Here is a 23,056-nt window from a genome sequence, read left to right on the forward strand (position 1 = left end):
CGACTGTTTATTTTTTGCATGTGCACGCCCGCAGTCCAGCCCCGAACTTGACCAAGGGCGGCCGGCACAAGGTTGCTGCGGCCGGACGTGGAGGGGCCCGATGAAGTCACCACCCACGTGAGGTCACCACCCACGTGCAGCTGATCTAAAAGTCTGAAGAGGCGCCTGCGAAGCGCCAACGGCCGATGTCGCGAGGTGGCGCGGACGGCGCCGCCGACCGGCGCACTGCAACCGGACACGTTCATAAAACACCGCATGCGACCTTGGCACTCCCACACACATAACCGGCGGTGGTGCCTGGCGCACGTATTCGGGGGCGCTCGCGGGCGCACGCAAGACACTTATCGGTTGAGGAAAGGGCGATGTATGGCGCAGATGCACGCGGCGGACCCCTCACCGTCGCTTCTATTACAGACACCTGCCGTCTCATCACCTAAACGCTCGTCGCGTCCTGCGCTCTAACCCACCAGCACCACCGCCACGGGGGACGGCGGCGGCGGCGGCGGCGGCGGCGCGCCGAGGAGCGGCCGGGAGGACGGCGGCGCCGCGCCGCCCAGGTGTGAGGCGGCCGTCACGGGGGTGCTCCCCAGATGCACGCACGTCGCGGGCGCGCCCGTGAGTCAGCGAGCAGACGGCGGCGGCGGGAGGCGGCTGCGAATCACGGCCGGTCATCGATCGCCCGCCGCCCGAGACGCGTCTGAAGTCACGGTCGCCGCCGCGCCCGTCACGCTCCGCACGCCGCGTGACGGGCGCGAACACGGCGACCGCACGTGACGCCCTCCGGTCACGGCCGCCGCACGTGGCGGGCGCGAGCGCGCCGCGGCAGCGCAGCACGGCCCGGCGGCTGCGCGAGGCGGCGTCGTCTCCTCCGGCGCACTCCAACCGCGCTCCCCGCCGGCCCGCAGGCAGATGTACACACGCCGCAGCCACGCTCGCAGCGAATCGCGAGACGGAAGCGGCGTCGAGCCTCAGCCGGAAGTCGTCGCTGGGGCCCCGACCGCGGCAGGAAGCGCACCGTCGGCCGGTCCCGCCGCCCGGCGCCGAGTGAAGGCCCCCAGCGGCGACGGTCACCGGCCACCACGGCGCCAACCGCAGCCACGGACCAGCGGCGAGGAGGCTGACGGTCGCCGCTGGATGGCCTAACCCGCCAGGTGACGCTGCGAGGGCGGCCGCCTCCCGATGAGGCGACGCCGAGTGCCTCTCGACGGTCCAGGCCTGGCCACCAGCGGAGAGAAGTGCAACGAGAATCGCGCGGTGGTGTCATGCTAGAATATCAGAGTAAACACGGCTTCGACCCGCCACTGCGCCCTTCACCGCTGTCGCCTCGCTGGCGGGTGAGACAACCGTGCCCGGGGCCAAAGCAACAGCTGGCACAGAGGCGCTCGTCGGCGGCCAGCTCCTTGTCCCGTCGTGGGTTTTTTTTTTGGGTGGGGGGTGGGGGATAATCGTTGAGTTTTGACTCGTCTCAGATCAATGATTGTAGTGAAAACTCATGCAGCCTGGTGTTGTCGAGTTATATCTGTATCCAGGTACGGTGTGGAGGCACTGCCTAATTGCATTCCTGCCTCATATAGCGCCAGTGTCGACGGCGCAGTATTGCATGGATCCAAACGCAAGCGCTCGTTGTAAAAGGCCAGCTGCTTGCCATGCATATGAGCTCTGGCAACCACCAACCACACACCATGTCGACGCCAAAACTAGGGGACCTCATCCACACGAAGCCCACGGCCCGTCCCCACGAGAACACTGAGCACCGGGCAGCGACGCACCGTCCGCCGACAAAACGACCCGTCGCGCCGCGCGTGTCTGGCAAATACCGCCGCTGGATAATGGATTCGACGCCGCTGCAATGTCGGTCACGGGCCGCCGAAATTGTCCGGCTAATGGTCCCACGGCCGGCGCAATCACACCGGCTGGCGGCGCCGCGTCATAAGTGCTGAAAGCCAGGCGCCGGCGCTGAGCCGGCGCTTGAGCGCACCGCCCGGTCAGCTGGCGGGCGCGAGCTGCGGACGGTGCCGATGCGTCGCCCGCGCGCCGCCGCCGGCTGGACGACCTTGTGACCTCCAGACACGACGGACCCCGCCGCGCGGAGGGGGGGGGGGCGGGGTGGAGCGTGCTGACGTAGAGGAAACGGGAGAGGGAAAGGAAAGACGGGAAGTGATAGGGGAGAGATCGTGGCTGCTCTTAATGAACTCGAGGGGCGTTTGCCGTCCGAAAAAAGCGTGCGTCGTGTCTTGGCTAAATCTAGTTGGCTTGAGGTATCAGTTGAGTCACAACAAGCTACGCATTTCATTATACACAATTTGATAGTTAAGTCAAACGCTGGAAACGGGCTCAGGGTGATAACAGCCTCAGGTAACAATTCGTCGCCGTTGTGTACACAGCGACTCGACCTTACGAACCGGTTTTAGAACGGTGAATGCGGCACAATCTTCTACCCCTAGGTGTGGCACCCATCCAGAGAGGAGACTTGAATCTGACATGGCATGGCCGAGACAGCTTCACGACGCATTGAATGACCGCTGATGGCAGACTAACGCGCGATGGGACTCGATAGCGCCGCTGCAGCGCCGCATTGCATCAGGGCACGCCGGGCGACCGAAGGGGGAGGGGACGAATGGCGACGCGGCCACGTGCGTGGGTCGCCAATGGAAATGTGATGTCCTGCTGAAAGCGCCGAGCGCCGAGTAGGAAATCCCGTCGGTCAGCATCTGTGCCAGCCGCGGGCAACCGCAAGCCCGTCCGGAAGCGCTCGAATCGCAATAGCCGGCGGCGGCGGCGGCGGCGGCGGCGGCGGGGGCGGCCAGCTCCCTGACGGGGGCGCGGACGGCACGGGCGGCTCGTGGCGGCGGCCGGGCGCCGACATAACGCCACCCATTCATCAGGCCGACACTCCCTCCTGCTGACAAACGTGCAGGGAATGGCAACAACTGCACCCGGCGCGGCCGCCGCCGCGCCGCGCTCTGAGAGCGGTCGTGTTCGGCTCCGAGCTCGCGCGCAATGATGGCGGCGCTGGAAGGAGTTTGGAAGTGCAGCAAACGGTGCACAGTTGTCGGCAGGTGGGCCATGACTCACTCACGTGGCGCCTAACCCGATTTTCGGCCGCGGATGCTGCGCGATGACTCGACGCGGGCTGACCTGCCCGCGACGTCCTTCGGCAAAAAACGAAAACTGGTGGCGGCGTTTCCCACTTACCACATTACCCATTCCGACCCCACACGGACAACGCTGTGGCGGAACAGCTGTCGCGCGCGTGGAGGTGTCCCTGACCGAGTCCCGCCAGTCCCCAGTAGGTTACAAGAGGAGGAGGGGGGGGGGGGGGTGCTGCTGCGGCGATGGCCAGCCGGGCCTGTCAACAGCCTGTTTGCCGGACGGCTGAGTGATGCCGACATTACGCGCCGCTCAGCCCGTGCCAGCGTGACGAGTGGGTCGCTTCAACCCGCTAAGTGGCGGCCGGAGGGCGGCTGGCCCGCTCCGCACGTGCCCGCCGGCGGCAGAAGGTCGCCGGCCGGGCGCTCGCATCCGCCCGCTGGCCCGCTGCCGTGCTTGATTCTCAAACAGTTTGAAAAAGACGTGGTTAACATTTTCCACGCGGCACGCGTGACATGAGTGCCGCCGCATCCGGAGAGCAGGACAGCCACTTCAATCACAGCACAGCTTTGCGATGCTTCGATTCGCGGGTGGTATCCCTAAATCACCTTCCACTTCACTCAACTACGCTCATCCCACACTAAACCCTGCTTATCCGTGTTGTAGTAAACCTGTCAACAAACAGAGACCGGCTACACAACTGGAGAGCAGCGAGCTGACTCATGCAACACAACCCCATAAACACCCGGCGTGGAACGTCCAACAGGCTGCATAGCTCTATTCCACCTTCCCTGGCGAGCCGCCGCGCCTCCCCGACTGTCAGCTCGGAACGGCTTTGCTGCCCAAATCTGCGGAGCCATTCCATAAACGTGTTATCCTTTTGTTTTCGAGACGTGGAAATCCATCTCCCGCTAACAATTCCCCCGGCACATTGATGAATACGATTAAACTGTCAAGAGGAATTTCACCGGCGAATAATTGGACTGTGATATCATGTCACCGATGGTGGGCACCCCAGGGGCGCACAGGCCACCGCGCTTACCACGAATCCAATCAAATCAGCCCCGGGGGAAGGCTCTTCCAAGTGCCGCTATCGATCCCATCTTAATTAGACCTACCCCTAAGCGAAATGTTAAAAGACGGGATGCAAAAATTCGGCCAGGAACCACTTTTGCGGGCAGGAAACGGACGCCGGCCCGTGCCACCGCAGCTTCAGCCACAGCGAGACGATCACCCGATCTATCCCGGGGTATTCCCTCGCGCCGGTCCCGCTCTGAGCCCGCTGCTGCGGGCTCGCACGGCGGACCCTCTCGTCCGGACGGCGCGTGCCCCTTCGGAGCGGTGCAGTTTTCGCGCCGCCACACCAGCGGGCGGGCTCACCGGTACTGCCAGCCCGTCTCAATGATGCAGCGGCTCCTCGGAGGCCCCACGTCCAATCATGGCCTTTAACAAGGTGGATCAAGGCCTCAGAGTTTGACCGCGCTGCGAGGCGGGCCCTCAGGGGCCACGCGCCTCCCGACAGCGGCGGAGTTCTCACCCAGCTATGGAAAGCATGGACAAACCCGCGCCTCTAGCGCAGGCACGATGGGAATAGAGGAGGGGTAATGGGATTGAGCCCTCAAATGTCTTATCATTTAACATACGCCCTACGGGCTGAGCCTGGAAACAAATCACAATAATGACTGTGCCGCCCCTTCCCCAACTTGAGAATGCCTTGCACTGTTTGCGTGAGTTGCAAGCAGTTTTGCATTGCTCTCTTGGGAATGACTTGCACTGCCTCTGCTCAGGAGCCGCGCGCCTTTCACAGGCAGAGATTTCGGCCCAGTGCAGCAGCGGTGCTCCCAGGGGCGGCGGTGGTAGTCGCCAGCCGCGCTCCGTCCGTCGGCCGGGGCGGCGTGGGAGTGCGGTGGCGGGGCGGCCACGGCCGGCGCCGGCTAACGGTCCGCTTCCCAGCCGCCCGGCCGTGGACGCGGACGTGGGCGTGCCGTGGGACGACGTCCGCAGGACGTCACCGGACGACCTGGCGGGCCCAACGGGGTAGCCGACCGTGGCCCTGACCTGGCCATGCGTCAGGTCAGGTCCCAGGTCCCCGGCGGTGGGGACCTGGGACCTGACCTGGCAAAAGTGGGGAGGATCGAGACACGGCAGGCTGGTGAGACGGCCGGGTTGCATTGACGCCAAGCCTGGGTTGTATTGACGCCAAGTCTGGGTTGGACTCACGGTGAACGGGACAACGGCCAATAGAGCCAACAATGCGTCGTTCACAAGTCGCACAAATGCAGGATCGAATGTGCGTCCTTCAGCAGCATTGTTGAAGGACAAACATTCGATCCTTCATTTGTGCGACTTGTGAACTTCAACACCAGTCCTCCACATCACCGCGCAGCCCATAGCATCGGATCAGACAGAGGACGCATGGAAAACGCATGGACGCATTCCGTTAGGCGCGATCGCATCCGCACAACTAACTAACCGCCCGGCGGGGCAACACTTTTTGCCGCACGTTTTTACACTCCAGTTACCTTGTAATGCGTGGTTTTTACACCGAAATGAAATCATCCCGAAGAGACAAAAACGAAGCATTTTGTTTAATTACTTCCGAAGGTAACGTTCACGGGCAAGGCCGCGTCCGCTACCGTGCGGTCCGGGGCTAATCGCTGGCGCCACTCCGCGTGGGGCTGCCGCCGCGTTTAAACCGCTCGCATTCCGCACAGGGTCACACAGTCGATTCACGATACAAAAACTACGGCAAGCCTTACAAACACCGCTTCTTAGCCGCCTCGCGTGAACACGTGCCAAAGCCGGGTGTCATTTTCGGCGAAATAGGCTCGCGTGCCGTCCAATCTCCTGGGAGATCCGATCTCCTCGGGGATCTGCTAAGCTCCTGGCCGGATGTGCGTACCGCTGCAGAGAAAGAACGGCCGTAGCCGGCTGTCAGTCTCCCTCTCCCCTCCCCTCGCCGTGCGTTGGCAGCCGTGACCTTGCCTGGCTCAGTCCGCCGTGTTTTCGACGGCGTCGACACGTCTTCCGCCCAAGGTCGACCTGCGCATTCCGCGCGCTCACGAGCACCACGTCACCCCGGTGACATCACCGGCTCCGGGATCAGGCGACCATCGGAGCCGGCCGCGCCGCCCACTGATCTGTGTGGCGGGAGCTGCGGGAGCTGCGGGGCCAGCGGGGCCAGCGCGAGCTGCCGCGGGCTGGGAGCCGACTGGCCGGTGCCCGCCGGACGCCGCGCTGTACGGCGCCGGCTCGCAAGCTCCGCCGCGTGTTTACGCGCCCGGCTCGGCGCCGCCGCCACAGCCGAGTGACTCACCGCCGGTGACCCTACAAGGCGGAGCGCCGGCCGGCCTGGGGGAAGGCGATTGGGATGCAGAGCAGCTGCCGCGCCGGCCCGACTCAACCCCCGCCTTAAAAGGCCTCCCCTGACCGGACTGGCAACGAAGGCGGTCTGGCCGCGCTGTGGCGGCGGCGGGCGGCAGGCCGCTCCCCCGAGCCGGCGGTGCTTGCCGGTCAGCGCGGGGGCATGCTGGGAGCGCCTGAGAGGCGCGGGTCGAGGACCGGCTGATCGCCCGCTGGACGGAGCGCCGCTAGGTCTGAACTTGCCCGAGCCGCGCAGCAGGGGCGTATGCTCCCATTCAGGTGGGTGTCGCAAGCTCCAGGCTAGCAGGCCCGCTGCTCACAGCAGGCGCAGCGAACCCTCAAAACCATGGGATCCGCCACCCAAAAGCTCCCAAAACACAACAAGTAACGAAGAAAAATAGCTAAGCATATAAGAAAGCGGGAAGGAAACTGATAAACTCGGGTACCAGAGGCGTCCGGCCGCTGCAATGCCGGTACAAACTAAGCTTACCAGCCACCAGCGAGGAAAACGTGCAGGTGACGAAACTGGTGCGACGAGCCGGGCTGGATTCCACCCCCCCCCCCCCCCCACCCCCCTCCCCAGCATAGTCCCATCGCATTCCACGACGACCGCTCTACAAATGCGACGAAATATCAAGCCACAAACGAGTTTGAAATTGGGACTGGGCCGGTTTCCTCACTATGACATCTGGATCAGACTTGCATAATTCATTAACCGACTGGTATCAATGCACAGCATATGCTCCACATGAGCCAAAACACCACGCGGCGGCCGGCGAGACACGCCGCGTTCTGACCGCCAAATCCGACCGCTTCTGGTTGGTACTAAGCCGACGGAATGCGCCTTCTGCTGAGACAAACGGCCTCAAACGCCGGCGCCTGCGCATGGCAGCTGCGGTCATTAGACCACTGGGCCACATACACCAGCTGGCATTTCGCCATGCGCAGCGGCCGCCAGCAGTGGCGTTTTCAGAGCAATGCTCGTTGAGGAGCGCCGCGGGCGGCGGTACTGCACCAGCGGCAGCCCCAGCGGACGACGGTACTGCACCAGCAGCAGCGCCAGCGGACGGCGGTACTGCACCAGCGGCAGCCGCAGCGGACGACGGTACTGCACCAGCGGCAGCCGCGGCGGACGGCTCCCGGGACGCTAGGGGGCAGCGGGCGGCGGTACGGCACCAGCGGCAGCCGCAGCGGACGGTGGTACTGCACCAGCGGCAGCCGCAGCGGACGGCTCCTGGGACACTAGGGGGCAGCGGGCGGCGGTACTGCACCAGCAGCAGCCGCAGCGGACGGTCGTACTGCACCAGCGGCAGCCCCAGCGGACGGCGGTACTGCACCAGCGGCAGCCGCAGCGGACGGTGGTACTGCACCAGCGGCAGCCGCAGCGGACGGCTCCCGGGACACTAGGGGGCAGCGGGCGGCGGTACTGCACCAGCGGCAGTCGCCGCGGACGACGGTGCTGCACCAGGGACAGCCGCAGCGGACGGCTCCCGGGACACTAGGGGGCAGCGCGCGACGGTCTACCGGACGGGACGGGTCCCGTACAGCACGGCCGGCAGGCGCCAGGGAAGACGCCAGGGAAGACTCCAAGGAACGCTGCAAGGAATACTCCAAGGAAGACCCCACGGAAAGTGGTCAGACGCAGGAGCTGGGGAGGCTCTCGGAGGGAGGCGTCAGGACGACGGAAGAGGGAAGCATCGGTCGTGTGACAGGAGACGCCAGAGGATGCGCCAGGGAGAGGCGCCAAGCAGGGCACCAGGAAGAGCCAGCGGGGCAGATGCCAGCACCCGGCCGCCCCTTCGGCGGCCGCGGCCGCAGGCGCCGTGACCGAACCTCTGACCACAGGGCCAGCCGCCGACCGGCGACGCCGCCGCTGGCGCCGGCGGGGTGCGCCAGACCCGACACGTGTGCGCCATTACCGCCCCGGCTGCGGCGCCCTCCCCGGCCGAGCCGCAGCTCAACGCGGTGAGCGAGAGGCGTGCGTGCGTCACGCGACTGCAGGAGTCATGTGGCACTCCCAGTCCGGCGAAGAAGCGCGATGAGTCAAAGAGATGCGCGCACGTTATTGGCTCACAGTCTCAATAGAGGTGACTGGCAAGTATGCAGAGGACCGTGACACGCGCATTTAGTTTCCGCTGAGCAAGGCCGGAGAGGACCCTTGAGTCTTCACACCCCCAAGCGGCTTGACTTTTTTGCTCCGGTCAAATCAAACCACGGCATCAAGGACGCTGAAAAGCACCACGCCGATGAAGGAGACATCGCATACACACAGGACGGAGAGGCCCGTCGGCCCGCCGGCCCGCAGTTCGCAGTCCGCAGCCCACAGTTCGCAATTCCCGGTTCTCATCAGTCCGCAGTTCTCAGTCCGCAGTCTGGCCGTGACAGAACAAACTGCGGCCACATAACACACGCCCCATGGCGTCGCCAGCTTCCATATCGCCTCGGCTGTCGCATTCTCGTCCTTTCAGCGCCTCCGCCGGCCTCTTGTCACAAGGAGCGAAGACGGCGCGTCCAATGTTTATCTTCAAATACCGGCCGACAGACGGGTGTCCGCCGCTTTGCGTGACACGTCCTGACACAGCAGCGAGAGGACGCCTGTCGCGCCGCGGCGCTGGATGACGTCAGCACAGACGGCGGCGCGGCGTCCTCATTCCCAGCCACGGGTCGCCGCGTCGCGTCCCAGGACTGCGGCGAGCACGGCGCCACGAGGACGCCGCCAAAACCGCCGACGGGAGGCGCGCTCGTCAAGTTGTCGCATAAATCAACTGCGCTAGGCACTCAAGTCGCGCCTCTACAAGCCTCAAGCGTAAACTAAGCATGTTTATCGTCAGTCACCGTTCTCAACTGCCCGAACCTTATATGTGCCGGAATTTAAAAGAGCTCGGTGGCATACGTGATCGCCCAAGGAACCTCTGTTGTCCAAGCGTAGCATTGCCAGGCCTTACGACCCTCGTCCCACTGTGGGAGGGGAGAGGCCGGGGGACCACTTCCCGGACGACAGGTACCGGCGGCCTTGGGATGTTATTGACCCCACGCACGGTGCGTGGCCGCTTCAGACAGCGTGTCTGGGAGGGGTGGGGCTCGGAAACCTCGCCTGGACAGGCGGGGAAAACAAAGAAAACACTGGGCGCAGATCTGCTCTCATTCCTCAGAGCTTAAGAAAAACAACACTTGTTATACTGAGCAGTTGTCCTCAAGCATGCAAATGAAACGGCGCCCCGCTTCTTCTGTTTACTTTCGACATTGCCGGAGGGCCACTAGCCGTCAAGTTTTCCAATTTTCATAAAACGCCGCCGCCTTGCCTATGTTGGGGACCGCCTTATCTCCGACTGAAAGAGTGTTGTGATTCATCGTCAGCACTCGAGCCGTAAACGAAAATCGATGGCCGGAGAGGGAGGTGATTATGACTGCTCCAATCGGGAAATGGCCGGGGCTTGGCCGAACGGGGCAGGGCGCAAGCAGAAGAAATCACTCGAGCACCAAGCCCGACGAAGACGAACGGAGCACTTCGGTCCACCCCGGCGCACTTCGGTCCACTCGACTGGACTGTGAACGAACTGCCGTCGGTGCAGTGGTCCATCACTGCGCTCTGAGAGCTCGGCTCCGCTACCTCAGGCAGGCTGATCTGACACCGGGCCGTCCGCGGAGGGCCCTCCGTGGTCGGAAGGGGCGTCGGACGGAAGGAGCCCCGGGCGGTCGCCGACCCGCGCACATCGCGCGCCACGTCCAAGCAGGATGATGGCATTGCTGTCTGACACAGGTGCGGCCCAAGGGCACCGCCGACAGCCCGCCCTTACAATGTCCGTCCCACGTTACCAACAACAGCGCGCTGACCCACTCCGGTGACTCACTCAGGCGGCGGCGTCACCTTGTGTGGCGCGCTGGTGTGGAAGCGCGCGCCGCGTCCATTGTCCGCCGCTGTTTGCACAAGTGGCAGAGCCCGCCGGCCTAACTTGGCCGGCTCAGCGATCGCGGCTGGAGGGGCGCGCTGCCGCGTGCAGCAGTGAGTCAGTCCCTCAGCCCCAGTCCGGGCACGGCGGCTGCCGGTCGCGGACACCTCAAGGACGGCGCGAAAGCCGACGAGGCCTTGTGCACCTTGTCACTTTATCAGTACCGGCCCACCTTGCCACTCTGCCACTACCGGTCCTCAAGGTGGAAGGGACGATCCTCTTCCAAGCGCGCATTACTCCGATTACTTCGAGTGTAACTCTCTCTTGATCACGGCGAGCGAGATTTCCATCGCACATTGCGGCAGATGAGCGAGACGACGACGGGCGGCGAGACTCCTCCAACACACGCCCTGCAGCCGCGGGGTGAGCCGGCCTGCGCGGCGCTCCTGTCTGATGCATCACGTGCTGGGCGGCGAGCGTCAGCAGCTACAGGCGCCGGAGCTCGCGCCTCCGCTGATCAAAGCCCAATGTGAGCCGACTCGAGCCGGCCGAAATAGCTCGGCTGAGGTGAGCCTGTCCATCCAGTCAGGGTCGGGAGCGGGGCGGGGGGAGGGCGGGAGGGGTGCGTTCTCGTCCGAGGCTGACGAGTCACTGGTCGGCCCTTGAGGCGTTCCGCCTGGGGCCGGCCACCAAAACTGTTATCACTGGGTAACAAATAACGTGTTACAAGTTGGCTCAAACGGCCCCGTTTAGTTCTTCGCTGCCTTTGCGATACCCTAATAGTCGTTTGGTCTTCTAAGTGTGTCGCAAAGCTACAACAAACTAAATTCCACCCAGCGCATTCCTTCAAGCGCTCAACAAGTCGTCTTCAGCAGGAACCCTCATCCTTTGGATTATTTATGCCCATAAGTCAATACTTTGTATGCCAACCCTGCACGCGTCAAATATTCACTTCTGAAGCGCCGGTAAACAGCGACGTGCTGCGCCGACCGTCAACCGGCCGTCGTCAGCCGGTAAGACGGCCTCGTCAGCCGCTCAGACGGCCTCGTCAGTCGCTCAGACGGCCTCGTCAGCCGCTCAGACGACCTCGTCAGCCGCTCAGACAGCCGTCGTCAGCCGGTAAGACGACCGTCGTCGTCAGCCGCTCATACAGCCGTCGTCAGCCGGTGAGACTGCCGTCGTCGTCAGCCGCTCAGACGACCGACATCAGCCGGTGAGACGACCGGCCGCCTGATCAGCATCGACGGCCGGTGCCGGAGAGCCAGCCGCCCGGCAACTCAACACGGCCCGCCGTCCTCCATCGAGCGCGGCCCACATTAGCACGCTCATCCGGCTTCGTTAACTGCGCTGAGCTGCTCCGTGAATTTTTATCGCCGCCATCATCGGTCGGATATGCGACGGGGGACTGCTGACGAGCCGAGACGGCGGCTCCGGCGCTGCGGCGCGACCGACGGCCGCACGGTGCCCGGCTCTGGCGACGGCAGGGACGCGGCCAGGTCCGCTGTCTAGGCAGCGTCCCTGCCGGCTGCCACCTGCCTGCGCCCCTCACCGGGTCCGGAGGGCGCTGGCTGGGACAATGGACATGGCGAAGACGGTGAGGGATGGTTGGGATAACGGACAAGGTGAACACGGTGAGGGATGTGTGGGACAATGGACATGTCGAGGACGTCAATGGGTGAGTGGGACAGTGGTCATGATGAAGACGGTGAGGGATGTGTGGGACAATGGACATGGTGAGGACGGTGGGCGATGGCTGGGGCAATGGACATAGTGAGGATGGTGAGGGATGAGTGGGACAAAGGACATGGTGAGGAACACAGTGAGGGATGCCGGAGACCGGGGAGGGGTATATGGACAAGTCAGGGGAGCACCTCCGGTCGAGAGTGTGACTCCGGGAGGTGAGGTCAGGTCAGCACCCTGGACGTCTGGCAGAGGTGTGTCAGTCAGTCAGGGCGCACCCTGGCCCTGGCACACACACACACCCCAGCCGCCTGGTATGCCAAGAGACGGGCTTGGCCGCTGCCGACCCCCCCCCCCCCCCTCTGAGGACTGCTCAGTGTCGGTGACGTCACGCCGACTGTGATATCGGTGGGAGCCATGACGGGACCGCCGCGGCCGCTGTCACCGTCACCCCACTCGCGGTGTTCCTCGCAAGGTCAGTGTGAGGGGGGAGGGGAAGCATGTGTCACGCCTTGTTTACGGTAGCTGACTTCGGTGGCCCGCGCCGTGAATGACAGGTATGGGGGGGGGGGGGGGACGCCATGCTGGCGCGTTCTGCGACATTCTCACTGCGGCGTTCTCAATGGGAGGTTCTGACTGGAGCATTCTCATCGGGGCGTTCTCATCGGGGCGTGTTCACCGGGGCGTGTTCACCGGGGTGCGCTGAGCCACTCCGTGCGTTTAGTCTGGCGGTGACCGGACGCCTCTGAAATAGAACGTTGCCGGGGCAACCTGCTGCCTGCATTTCGTGCATAAACACCGAGACCAGCCGATGGCTGGTTTATTTATTAATTCGCACGGCGCGCCGCGAGCTGTGCCAGCCATGCGTGGCCTGCTGGCAGTCACCACCGCCGCACGTCCGCTCTATGGATGAGTCAGGGCGGCGGGAATGTGCTGAGCCTGCTGGGCGGGCCGGTCCGCGGTCGCCCGCCCCTGGTGAATAGCTGCGCGCGACCGGCTTACCTGGCCGCTGCGGCCGCACGAGGCGACTGCACGGGAGCCCGCCCGGGACGCCCGCAGGCCTGCTCACCTGCAACAACAGAGACGCAGGTGTTAGCTGGGTTCGCTGGTGCGCCGGCGGCTGGCGGCTTGCGGCTCACCCCAGACGGCTGGGAAGGGCCGCTGTGCCCTGCACGCCGTCCGGGCTGCCGTCGGCCGAGCCTGCCTCAACATCCGCCGCCGCCGGCAGCCGCAGCCCAGTCGAGGGCCACTGCGCCGTAATGCGCGTCGCGGGAGACGGTTCGATCCTCGACCAGCGCATTGTTTTGTGGTTGGGCGTGACGGACAGCGCGAGCCACCGGCGTGAGACAACGGTGTGAGCGTGCCGCATCAAGGCATCAAGCGTGTCCGTTCGTGACAATCCACGAGGATCATAATCATGTTTGAATTTTCTTACGATATGATGACGACGATGATTTGGGTTCTTAGGATATGACATATTTCAATTTCACCCTCCATCTCTCGCTGCTCTTTCCCTCGCCCCTCTCTTTTTCTTTCCACATCCCTTCCCCTCTTTCCCTGTATCCTCCTCCCTTCCCTTCCTTTCCTCCTCCCCCTCCCCATCTCAGCCTCTGGAAGCCCTCACTCCGCACTCCCCTAAAGCCCGCTCTTTCTTTGCCTCTGGCAATCCTCCGTCCGACGGTGTTTAGACGTCTAGACGACCGCCGAGTTTTGGCCGCGTGCCAAGCGCCGGCCCGACCCCATACATCATCTGCCAACAGCGAGACCGAGCTGGAATTATGCCTTCTCCCGTTGCCTGCGGCCGGGATTCTGGGACTCTGCGGAGCGCCCGTCTGGGTGCCCCGGTCCAGGAAGCCAGCGCGGGGTGCTGAAGAGTTCAGCTAGCAGCTCATCCCGGGCCCCAGGAAACAGAAAGAGCGTGAGTTGGCGAGGAGTGTGTCGGAGCGGTTGACCGGGTGCTAATGTCAGTGTCTTACGCCCCCCTGCCAGCGGGTGGCATATCACTCTCGTCAGGGACATGAATTGGTACCGTTCTCCGTGTTCGACGACTATCTTTACGACCTGTGCTCGCGTCGCCACGATCAGCCTGTAAAAGCCTTATCCACACGCCTTCACGTCATTCCCGAATCCGTCGCGTGAGACCCCCCCCCCCCCCACCTCGCCGCGTTTGCGTCCCGGGCCACCACGCGACGACCTTGGCCGGGTATTGGCGACCCTTAGGTTGGCAGCGGCCGTGATGGGATCACCGATCCCCAGGAGCCAGGGCGGCCGAATCCCAGGCGGACAACTGCAGAAGGCTTGCCGACGGGTCCACGGCGGGTCAGTGGGGCCGCCGCCCGGCCGTGACCTCCCGCCCCAGGGTCAATAGAGTCGCCGTCCGGCCGTGACCTCCCGCCCCTGGGTCAATAGAGTCGCCGTCCGGCCGTGACCTCCCGCCCCAGGGTCAATAGAGTCGCCACCCGGCCGTGACCTCTCGCCTCAGGGTCAATGGAGTCGCCGCCCGGCCGTGACCTCCCGCCCCGGGGTCAATACAGTCGCCGTCCGGCCGTGACCTCTCGCCTCAGGGTCAATGGAGTTGCCGTCCGGCGTGACCTCGCGCCTCGGAATAATACACAGAAGCTTGCAGAGGCAACCGAAGCAGGTTGGCAGCCGTAGCCTCCCCCTCCACCCCCCTCCCCCAACCTATGTCAACATATTCGTGGACTATTATTATGGGAACTGTTGGCATCAACTTCCCGGCGATTCATGGAAAGAATCAACGGGTTAGCTCCGTGTTTTCCTCTTCATCTAAAAAGACACACGGGCGGTGACAGATGCCGCGTGTCCGTGCCGCGTATAGGCAGCCGGGGCGGGGGGGGGGGGGAGATAAATGTGGGCAGCTCCCCCAGACCTATGTCCGGAAATTTGTTTGTGGAGAATATTTGTATTAGCCCTAAGGCGGTCAGGTGAGCTGAGGGGGAGATGAGGGGAGGGAAGAGGGAGGGGAGGGGAGGGGACGGAGCTCTCAACGGCACCGAGGCCGATGTGGGGCTGAAGGCTGCCCCACACATTTGCCCACGTGTCTTTGAAACCGAGCCCGTTCGTCAGGTGACTGAGGTCTGATCAACCGCCGCCTACCCCAGCTCTTTTCAACGGGTTGGCCCCCTTCCGCTTGCGAAAATGTGCTACCTCAGGCCACGTGATGGTCCGCTGCTGGGGTGACACGCACCAGATTCAATCAAACGATCCGCTCCAGTCGCCGACTGTCCACACTGCCGCTGACAGAGGTTCAGCGCATTTCTCAGTCGGGATGCTGACCGTTGTGCTGAACAATACAATACATGATGAAATATAATGAAAAACATAAAAATAATACAGTAAAATACTAAAACACGACAGTTACCAGCCAGCTCCACCATCTCTGTGTGCAGCTAAGTTCGCTTGACACAAATGCGTTTGAAGTCCGGGCCAACCAAGCTACAGACGTAGGCAAAACGGGCAAACTAATGCTTCTCAGCAGAGGGACCAACTTTAGAAGGAGAAAACAACCACCAAAAGGTGTGTAACTGTGAGACAAACTTAGCCGTACGGCTATGGTTTTACCGGACGGAACGCGAAAGTTCTCTCGTCTAACCACCCACAGACTCAGACGGAGATGCTAGATTACAGACGGAGATTACAGACGGAGACGCTAGCGCGATCAGAATACCACGCCAGACAGGCCGAGGAGCAACAACGAAAAGAAAAAGTCGCCAGCGGAACAGAGAAGGCCGACCACCCCGCCCTCTTTTTCCGTTAGGTCACGTCGGCGCAGGCCACGCCAGCCTCGCCCGCCGCGACACCACCGATGACCGCAGTCTGCGAACGCCTGCGGCGAACGCAGGGTTATAACGGCCTTTAAATAGCCAGCGGGGTTCGAGACTCGAGTAGTCAGGGCACGTGCCGGGCTCCCCTTCCCCAGGCCGGCACGTCGCCTTCCCTGATTGTCGCTATCGACTGCCCGGTGACGGCGGCTGAAACGGGCGGCGGGGCCGCGGCAGACGCGACGCGCAAAGTTTGGGGTGGCGGGCACGCGGGGCGGCACGGAGCCGGCGAGTTTGCGGGCGCCGGGCAGCGGCGGTGACGGCTCGCCCAGATGGCATGGCAGCGACAGACGAACAGTCGGCGGTGACGGCAGCGGCGGTGACGGCTCGCCCAGATGGCATGGCAGCGACAGACGAACAGTCGGCGTCCACATCGCCCTATCTAATCAAAACAAACACACCACGCCAATAAGGCAAGTGCACTGTGCTTTTTGCGGTTGTTTCACCGGTGTAATATCCGAAATGGCGGGGAAAACACACAGGGCGGTCAATTCCAGCTTGAAATTATCTGGGCCTGGGCCGATATTGGCGTTTACCAGCGGGGGAGCGATCGGCCCGGCGGGGTCCCACCCCAGGTCTAACGCGCCGTCCAAATACCTACCGGCAATTCCCCTCCTGAAATAGCGGCTGGCGTCGCCGACGGGCGCCCGCCCGGGGGCGCCAGAGGGCGCCTCGCCTCCCCTAGCAATTACGCCGGCGGCTGCGGCCGGCCCGCTGAATTATTGAGCTCAGGTACACCAGCTCCCGGAAGTTCAATTCTCAGGTGACGCATCCACCCGAGGGCCCGCCATCCCATCTTATTGGATTGAAGCCGTTGACTTAAGAATTCAGACCGGGCGACGCTGGCTGCTGGCGGCCAAAACATGACACGCGGACGGGCACCCTGACGAGCTGGGCGCTCGCGGCCCGCCTCGGAGTTAGCGGAGCCGGGCTCCGCCGTTTTCTGGCGCGCTCGAGGCCGCAGCGAAAAAGGCGCGGACGGTGCCTCAAAGGCTCGGCGCCACTGGGCTTCCGGCGCTGCTGCGGCGCGGCGTCACGCCCGGCCGGCCAAGCGTACACCGCGCTCGGCCCTGCGCAGACGGGGTAACAGCAAGAAAAAACGCCAACCCAACAGCTTACCGCCCGCTGTGCGTGACGTTTTTTGTGTATTTGCGTTTGAGCACCAACGAGCGCTTGAGCTACTTGGAGCTAACGGTCGAGGTCAGACCAACAGTTCACACCCTCATGCTCATTCCGTCAGAGACACTACAGCGCCTCGGAGGTTGTCCCTGCAAGGGCTGGGCCAGACGATCACGTCCTGCCCAGACTTCCCCTCGGGGGCATGGTGGGAGGGGGGGGGGGGGCGCCGCCACACAGCTGTCTCCGGGAGCTGCAGCACTCCGCCTAGCCAGCCCCAAACAACAGACCGAATTCTGCGTATCGATTGCGGCGCTTCACCAGTCCGCGCGCCAGACAGTGCTGGCGCCGGCGGGGCGGTCGCGGCCCGGGCCAGACCGCGTTCCAGGGGCGAGACCGGGAGGGGAGGGGGAGCGGAGTGGTGGGCTGCTCGCCTGACCCAGTTTGGCGGGGCGTCACGCCACCGCGACGGTCAGGGGAGGCGGCGGGGACGGGTGGCGCCGCCCCAAGCCGAGTCGGGCATCCCCAGTGTTTCCCACCGTCGGGGGCCACATCACCGTCGCCTGGCGGCCGCCTGGCCGCGGCCAGACGCAGGCAGAGGGGGGTGCGGGCGGCAGAGCGAGGAGGGGGGGGGGGGGGGGGGGGGGGCGCCGCCGCCGAGCCTGGCGTGACGCCTGCAGGTACCGAGCGCACGCCGCCGCGTGCCCAGCCGACAATTACACATGGCTGCAAGCGGGCCGCTCCGCGCACGGCTCAGCGTGAGCAGCCCGCGACAGCTGCCGAGAACAGACGACGGCGGTCGGCGGGGCCCGTCGGTGAACAGGTGCGCGGCTGGCTGTGCTCCGCGCTCTCCCGCCGGCCCCCGCACCGGACAGGTGTGTGTGTGGGGGGGGGGCGCCCGGCTCGTCCCTCAGAGCGGCGGCGCCCCGCGCAAAAACGGCCCGCCCGGCCGGCTCCTCCCATTGAGACGCCACTCCGGCGGCGGACACGCGCCGCGGCGCCGCTCTGTGGCATGAGGCGAGCCGACCGCCGGGCGCGGGCGGCACGGCGGTCCCGCCCGTCTGCGGACCTGCACGGAGCCGGGCCCCGGGCGGCACGGGAGTCGGGCTCCGAGACAGTGATCAGCCGGACCCGGAGACGGCGCCGAGTCTGGAGTATGGAGTCTGGGACCACCATGGGACCAGACGGGACCACCAGTCCCAGACGGCGTCGGAGGCTGATCTAAAGGCAGGCCGAGACAAAACACTTTTTATATCTTTTTTTTAAAGAGATATTTCAGGAGGGTAAACCCCAGGGGACGGAAAACCGTATATGACAGCATTGATGTATGACCAAAAACAACACGTACAGGCACAGGTGGTCAACGACTTCCCGGTGATAGGGGCTGTGAACCACTTAAATGACTGTGAAGGTGAGCGCACAATGGTGTGATTTGCAGTGTAAACTACGCAGTTATTAAGCATTTAAGCATGTGCGTGCAGCTCTACCCATCAATGAAGGACCCTTAACATATGCAGCAATGCGTCGGAACGCTCCAATCTGCTTAAGCCATTCACTGCTTCCTAATTAGGCAGCGCATCTGTGTTCAACCGTAATCTTCGTCAGGGCCAGAAGAGATCAGCCTTTAGCGCACCGCATGAATCCGAGGTAGGTACACGTGCGAGTTTACGCAGACTGTGTCAGGCCCGGCAGCGGGCCACCCGAGGACGGAAAGAACCCAGCTCCGCCCTCACTGGATGCCTGGCTCCTTGTTTCCACCCGGGATGTTCGTCCGCCCGCCTGCAGCGCTAGGGGCCTCCCGAGGCGCCGGGAAAAGGATCGATACACCTTACAGTCTGCAGTACACCAGGACTGCTAGCCCCTGAAGCACGCTGTCCTTCAAACGCCGCGGCAGACGTCGGCGGCTGCAATACACGCGCGGATGACGCCCAGGTCCAACAAGTCTACGGCGCCGGTCACGATCGCTCCAAAAAACCGCACTCAAAAGCCGTCTTGGTCTGCGCCCAGCTCACAGGTGCGGCTTCTGCCACGCCCAGCGGCGGCTGACGTACCCCGGCCAGGTGGCGGACCGCGGCGCCACGCGGCCGGCATCTGGTGTCGGCCGCCGGCGCCCGGGAGGACACGCCGGCGGCGGCCAGGAAGCGGCGCGGGGTCCCTGCTCCCGGCGGTCGGCGTCGCTGCCACCACTTTCGCCGCCCTCAAGGTCAGGCGCGCGCGGCGTCCCCGGTGCGGAACGCTCCGAAATAACCAGCGCCGCCGCCGCGCTGCCGACAGCGTTTCCCACGGCGCCGTTCGGCCGCGCGTGGCCACGTCGGGACGCGCTAGAGAGGCGGCCGTCGCGGTCAATACGGGCGCCCGGGCCGGACGAGGCAACGTCTCCCGTGACATTTCACGAGCGCAGGCCGGCGGCGGGCCGGGAACACGGCGCGCGCGGGCGCGCCGGCCGGCCGCCATCTCCCCGGAAACGGCAGCGCGCGCCCCCGGAAAATGGCGGGAGTCCCCCCACGTGCCCCGTTTGAAATTGTAACAGCCGACCAGCGGGTCCGCCGGCGCCATTCTCCGCTGTAATGACCGCCGCCCCGGAGCGGCGGCTGCCACCGGGGCCGGCTGAATGCCCGTAGTGATCCAGATACTGTGCGACCGAACGGGCCGGCGTGGGTGGCGATGCCCGTTGCCGTGGCAACCCACATCGCCCCGCCGGATCACCTGCAGAGCAGCCCTGCATGCAGCGTCCTGTTGGTGCCAAACGCAGGGCTGTTGGCACATACGGTCGCGAGCGGCAGGTTCGCCGGACTCAGGCAGGGAGGGGGCGTGCCACCGGTACTCTGTGAGCTGCTCCGAAAATCCCACAAGCTGCGCCGGAATGCCTCCCTCGTCAGGAGACGATCGTCACCGGCACCGGTCAGCCATCTCCACCAGGAGACGATCATCACCGGCACCGGTCAGCCATCCACACCAGGAGACGATCGTCACCGGCACCGGTCAGCCATCCACACCAGGAGACGATCATCACCGGCGCCGGTCAGCCATCCACACCAGGAGACGATCGTCACCGGCACCGGTCAGCCATCCACACCAGGAGACGATCGTCACCGGCACCGGTCAGCCACCCCCACCAGGAGACGATCGTCACCGGCACCGGTCAGCCATCCACACCAGGAGACGATCGTCACCGGCACCGGTCAGCCATCCACACCAGGAGACGATCATCACCGGCGCCGGTCAGCCATCCACACCAGGAGACGATCGTCACCGGCGCCGGTCAGCCATCCACACCAGGAGACGATCGTCACCGGCACCGGTCAGCCATCCACACCAGGAGACGATCATCACCGGCGCCGGTCAGCCATCCCACCAGGAGACGATCATCACCGGCACCGGTCAGCCATCCACACCAGGAGACGATCATCACCGGCGCCGGTCAGCCATCCACACCAGGAGACGATCGTCACCGGCACCGGTCAGCCATCCCCACCAGGAGACGATCATCACCGGCACCGGTCAGCCATCCCACCAGGAGACGATCATCACCGGCACCGGTCAGCCATCCCCACCAGGAGACGATCATCACCGGCGCCGGTCAGCCATCCCACCAGGAGACGATCGTCACCGGCACCGGTCAGCCATCCCCACCAGATGACCATCACCGGCACCGGTCAGCCATCCCCACCAGGAGACGATCATCACCGGCACCGTTCAGCCATCCCACCAGGAGACGATCATCACCGGCACCGGTCAGCCATCCACACCAGGAGACGATCGTCACCGGCGCCGGTCAGCCATCCCACCAGATGACCATCACCGGCACCGGTCAGCCATCCCAGGACTGGACAGGGGATCCCAGGACTGGACAGGGCATCCCAGGACCGGACAGGATGTCTCCGGATGGACCGACGTGGATCGATAAGGTCATACAGCCGCGCAGCCACATGTGGAGACCGCGGCGCCGCACGTGCGTGGGCTACACGTGTGTGCGTGCGTAGTCACAGGTGTGCGCGTGCGCAAGACCCGTGAGCGCGTGCGCATGTCACACGTGCATACATGGGCACGGAACGCGCGTACGAATTCTACCCGCGTGCAAGTGAACAGCACGCACGTGCTGGGCACACGCGTGGTGTCTGGGCGGGCAGACGAGGTCCTTCAGCGCCAAATTTGGCACTTCATGAGCGCGAGAGATTCTCACCGGCAAGGACGGGAACCAGATGTTTTACCAGAGATCAACCTCGCACTGATCGCGCTTGTTAACCTTCCTTGATTGCCGACAATTCGCCAACTATTTCAGAAAAGATCCAAGCCCACGACACGGACAAAAGCCGCGAGCCGCTGTCGCGCTCTCCCCTCGCGGACGCCAGTTCCAGGTCTCCTCCCGCGCGAACCCAGAACTGGGGACGCCGAGGTGCCCGGCTGCTGCGGCCGGCGGGCAGCTCCCGAGGTGATCCCAGCCGCCATGTGTGCATTGTGTGGGCTGGCGGGCGGGAGGGGCGATCGCAGAGGGACGCGGCCATGAATACAGATGCGCCGCGCTCCTGCTGCAGCATCTCCGGAGCCGGCGGCGCCAGACCCACCTGTTGCCAGCGCTCCTCCAGCGAGCAGGAGGAGAGGAAGCAGCCCTTGTCTAGGACCAGCTTCAGCTCCTGGAAGATGTTGCCGCTCGGGTACACATCCATGGCGACGCGCAGCCGAACCCAGCGAGGTGTTCCGGCGGGCGGGTCACAGCATTCCACGCACGCGCCCTCAGATGTCAGGTCACAACATCCAACACCGGCGCTCTCTGACGTCAGGTCACAACATCCAACACGGGAGCTCCCGGGTGTCAGCTCACAACGTGCCACACTGGCGCTTCGCGAGGACGGGCCAGAACACCTCGCCCCGACGCGGTCGGGTCTCTGATCACAGCATTCCACAGAAGCGTTCGGACAGCACCTCACGCGGCACCATTCCACGCTGCAGCCCGCTGTCGGGTTCGGGACCCACAACTCCCCTCCGGCGCGTACAACTCAAATGCCGGCCGCGGCAGTGCCGTCCGGCTCCAGCGGGGCTCACGTGCACTGCCGGCGGCGACCAATCGACCGTCAGTGACGTCATGTCGCGGCCGGCTCTCCGCCAATCGGCGCGCGCTGCGCTACGTCATGCCCGGTACGGCGGCCGTCACAACGTTGCCTTATATGGTACAGGTCTGGCGCGGCTGCGGGACTAGGGCGCAGCTGGATCTGTTGTTGTGTCGCGCCGGGGTCGGCGGAGTCCGGTCAGGTCGGGACGGGCGCGCGCCGCGTCAGGCAGGGGTCACATAAGGGCGCGGTCTCAAACCACCTGTCACGGGCTGCTGCGATGCCGGAATGTCGCGTGCGATGACCAGTTCACATTCAGCTCCGAAGCTGATTGGCCGCTGACCTCCATCCGCCGGCCAATTGCACGGCGTCGCTTCGGCAGCGCAGCAACGCGCAGCAGGCGGTTTGCAACAAACGCGCGTTGTAAACTCAGATCAGGACGAGCAGCCTCACGAACACCGTGACACCGTCGTCGCCGCCGGCAAGGTGAGCGGCAGGCGCCGGCTCGGTCGGCGCCTGCCGCCCGCCGCCCGCCGCCAAAACAAACCGGAGCGCGGCGGGAGGTGCGGCCCGCGCTCCTGCCGGCAGCCGCCGACTGACCTCCGTCGACCGCGCTTCCTCAAAGATCCTTGTGCTGAGCGCTGCTGTAGACCTGGCACGGGGAAGAGCACAGGGCCGGTCACAGGTTTGCGGGAGGGTCGTCACCACGTTTCGGTTGGACCACAGGCCACAACAATTTTACATTTTTTTTAGGATGGTTCGCTGATGGCTCACGGAAATATCAGTCTGAAGGAGGCCAACATGTTGCGTCCAAGACTACTGCCCGAAACCATTTTGGGAAGTGCGCCAGCCTGTACGGCTAACATTCATTGGCGTCGAGAAGTTTGCCGGTGGTGATGCCATCCTCTGACATCTCTTTTTTCTTCTTCCCACCGCAAAGCTCGCCTGCACGCACCGGCTCTCAAAAAGAGCCGGTACCCGTGCCCAGAGCGGGCGCGCACGATCCGCCGCCCAGTTGGCAGCGCTC

The 23,056-nt window shown here is 64.2% G+C and overlaps 1 protein-coding gene across 1 annotated transcript in view; it reads right to left on the reverse strand.

The window, feature by feature from the left end:
- Positions 1-21,956, reverse strand: part of LOC119105734 (Krueppel-like factor 6) — a 47,570-nt gene extending 25,614 nt beyond the window's left edge. The window contains exon 1 of the mRNA XM_037229220.1: positions 21,547-21,956. Coding sequence (XP_037085115.1) covers positions 21,547-21,648 — 102 coding nt within the window. The 5' untranslated portion in view covers positions 21,649-21,956. The remainder of the gene's footprint in view (positions 1-21,546) is intronic.
- Between the last annotated feature and the right edge of the window lie 1,100 nt (positions 21,957-23,056).

Source organism: Pollicipes pollicipes, unplaced genomic scaffold (assembly GCF_011947565.3).
Source record: "Pollicipes pollicipes isolate AB1234 unplaced genomic scaffold, Ppol_2.1 Scaffold_6138;HRSCAF=7277_pilon_pilon_pilon, whole genome shotgun sequence".
NCBI classification, from domain to species: domain Eukaryota; kingdom Metazoa; phylum Arthropoda; class Thecostraca; order Pollicipedomorpha; family Pollicipedidae; genus Pollicipes; species Pollicipes pollicipes.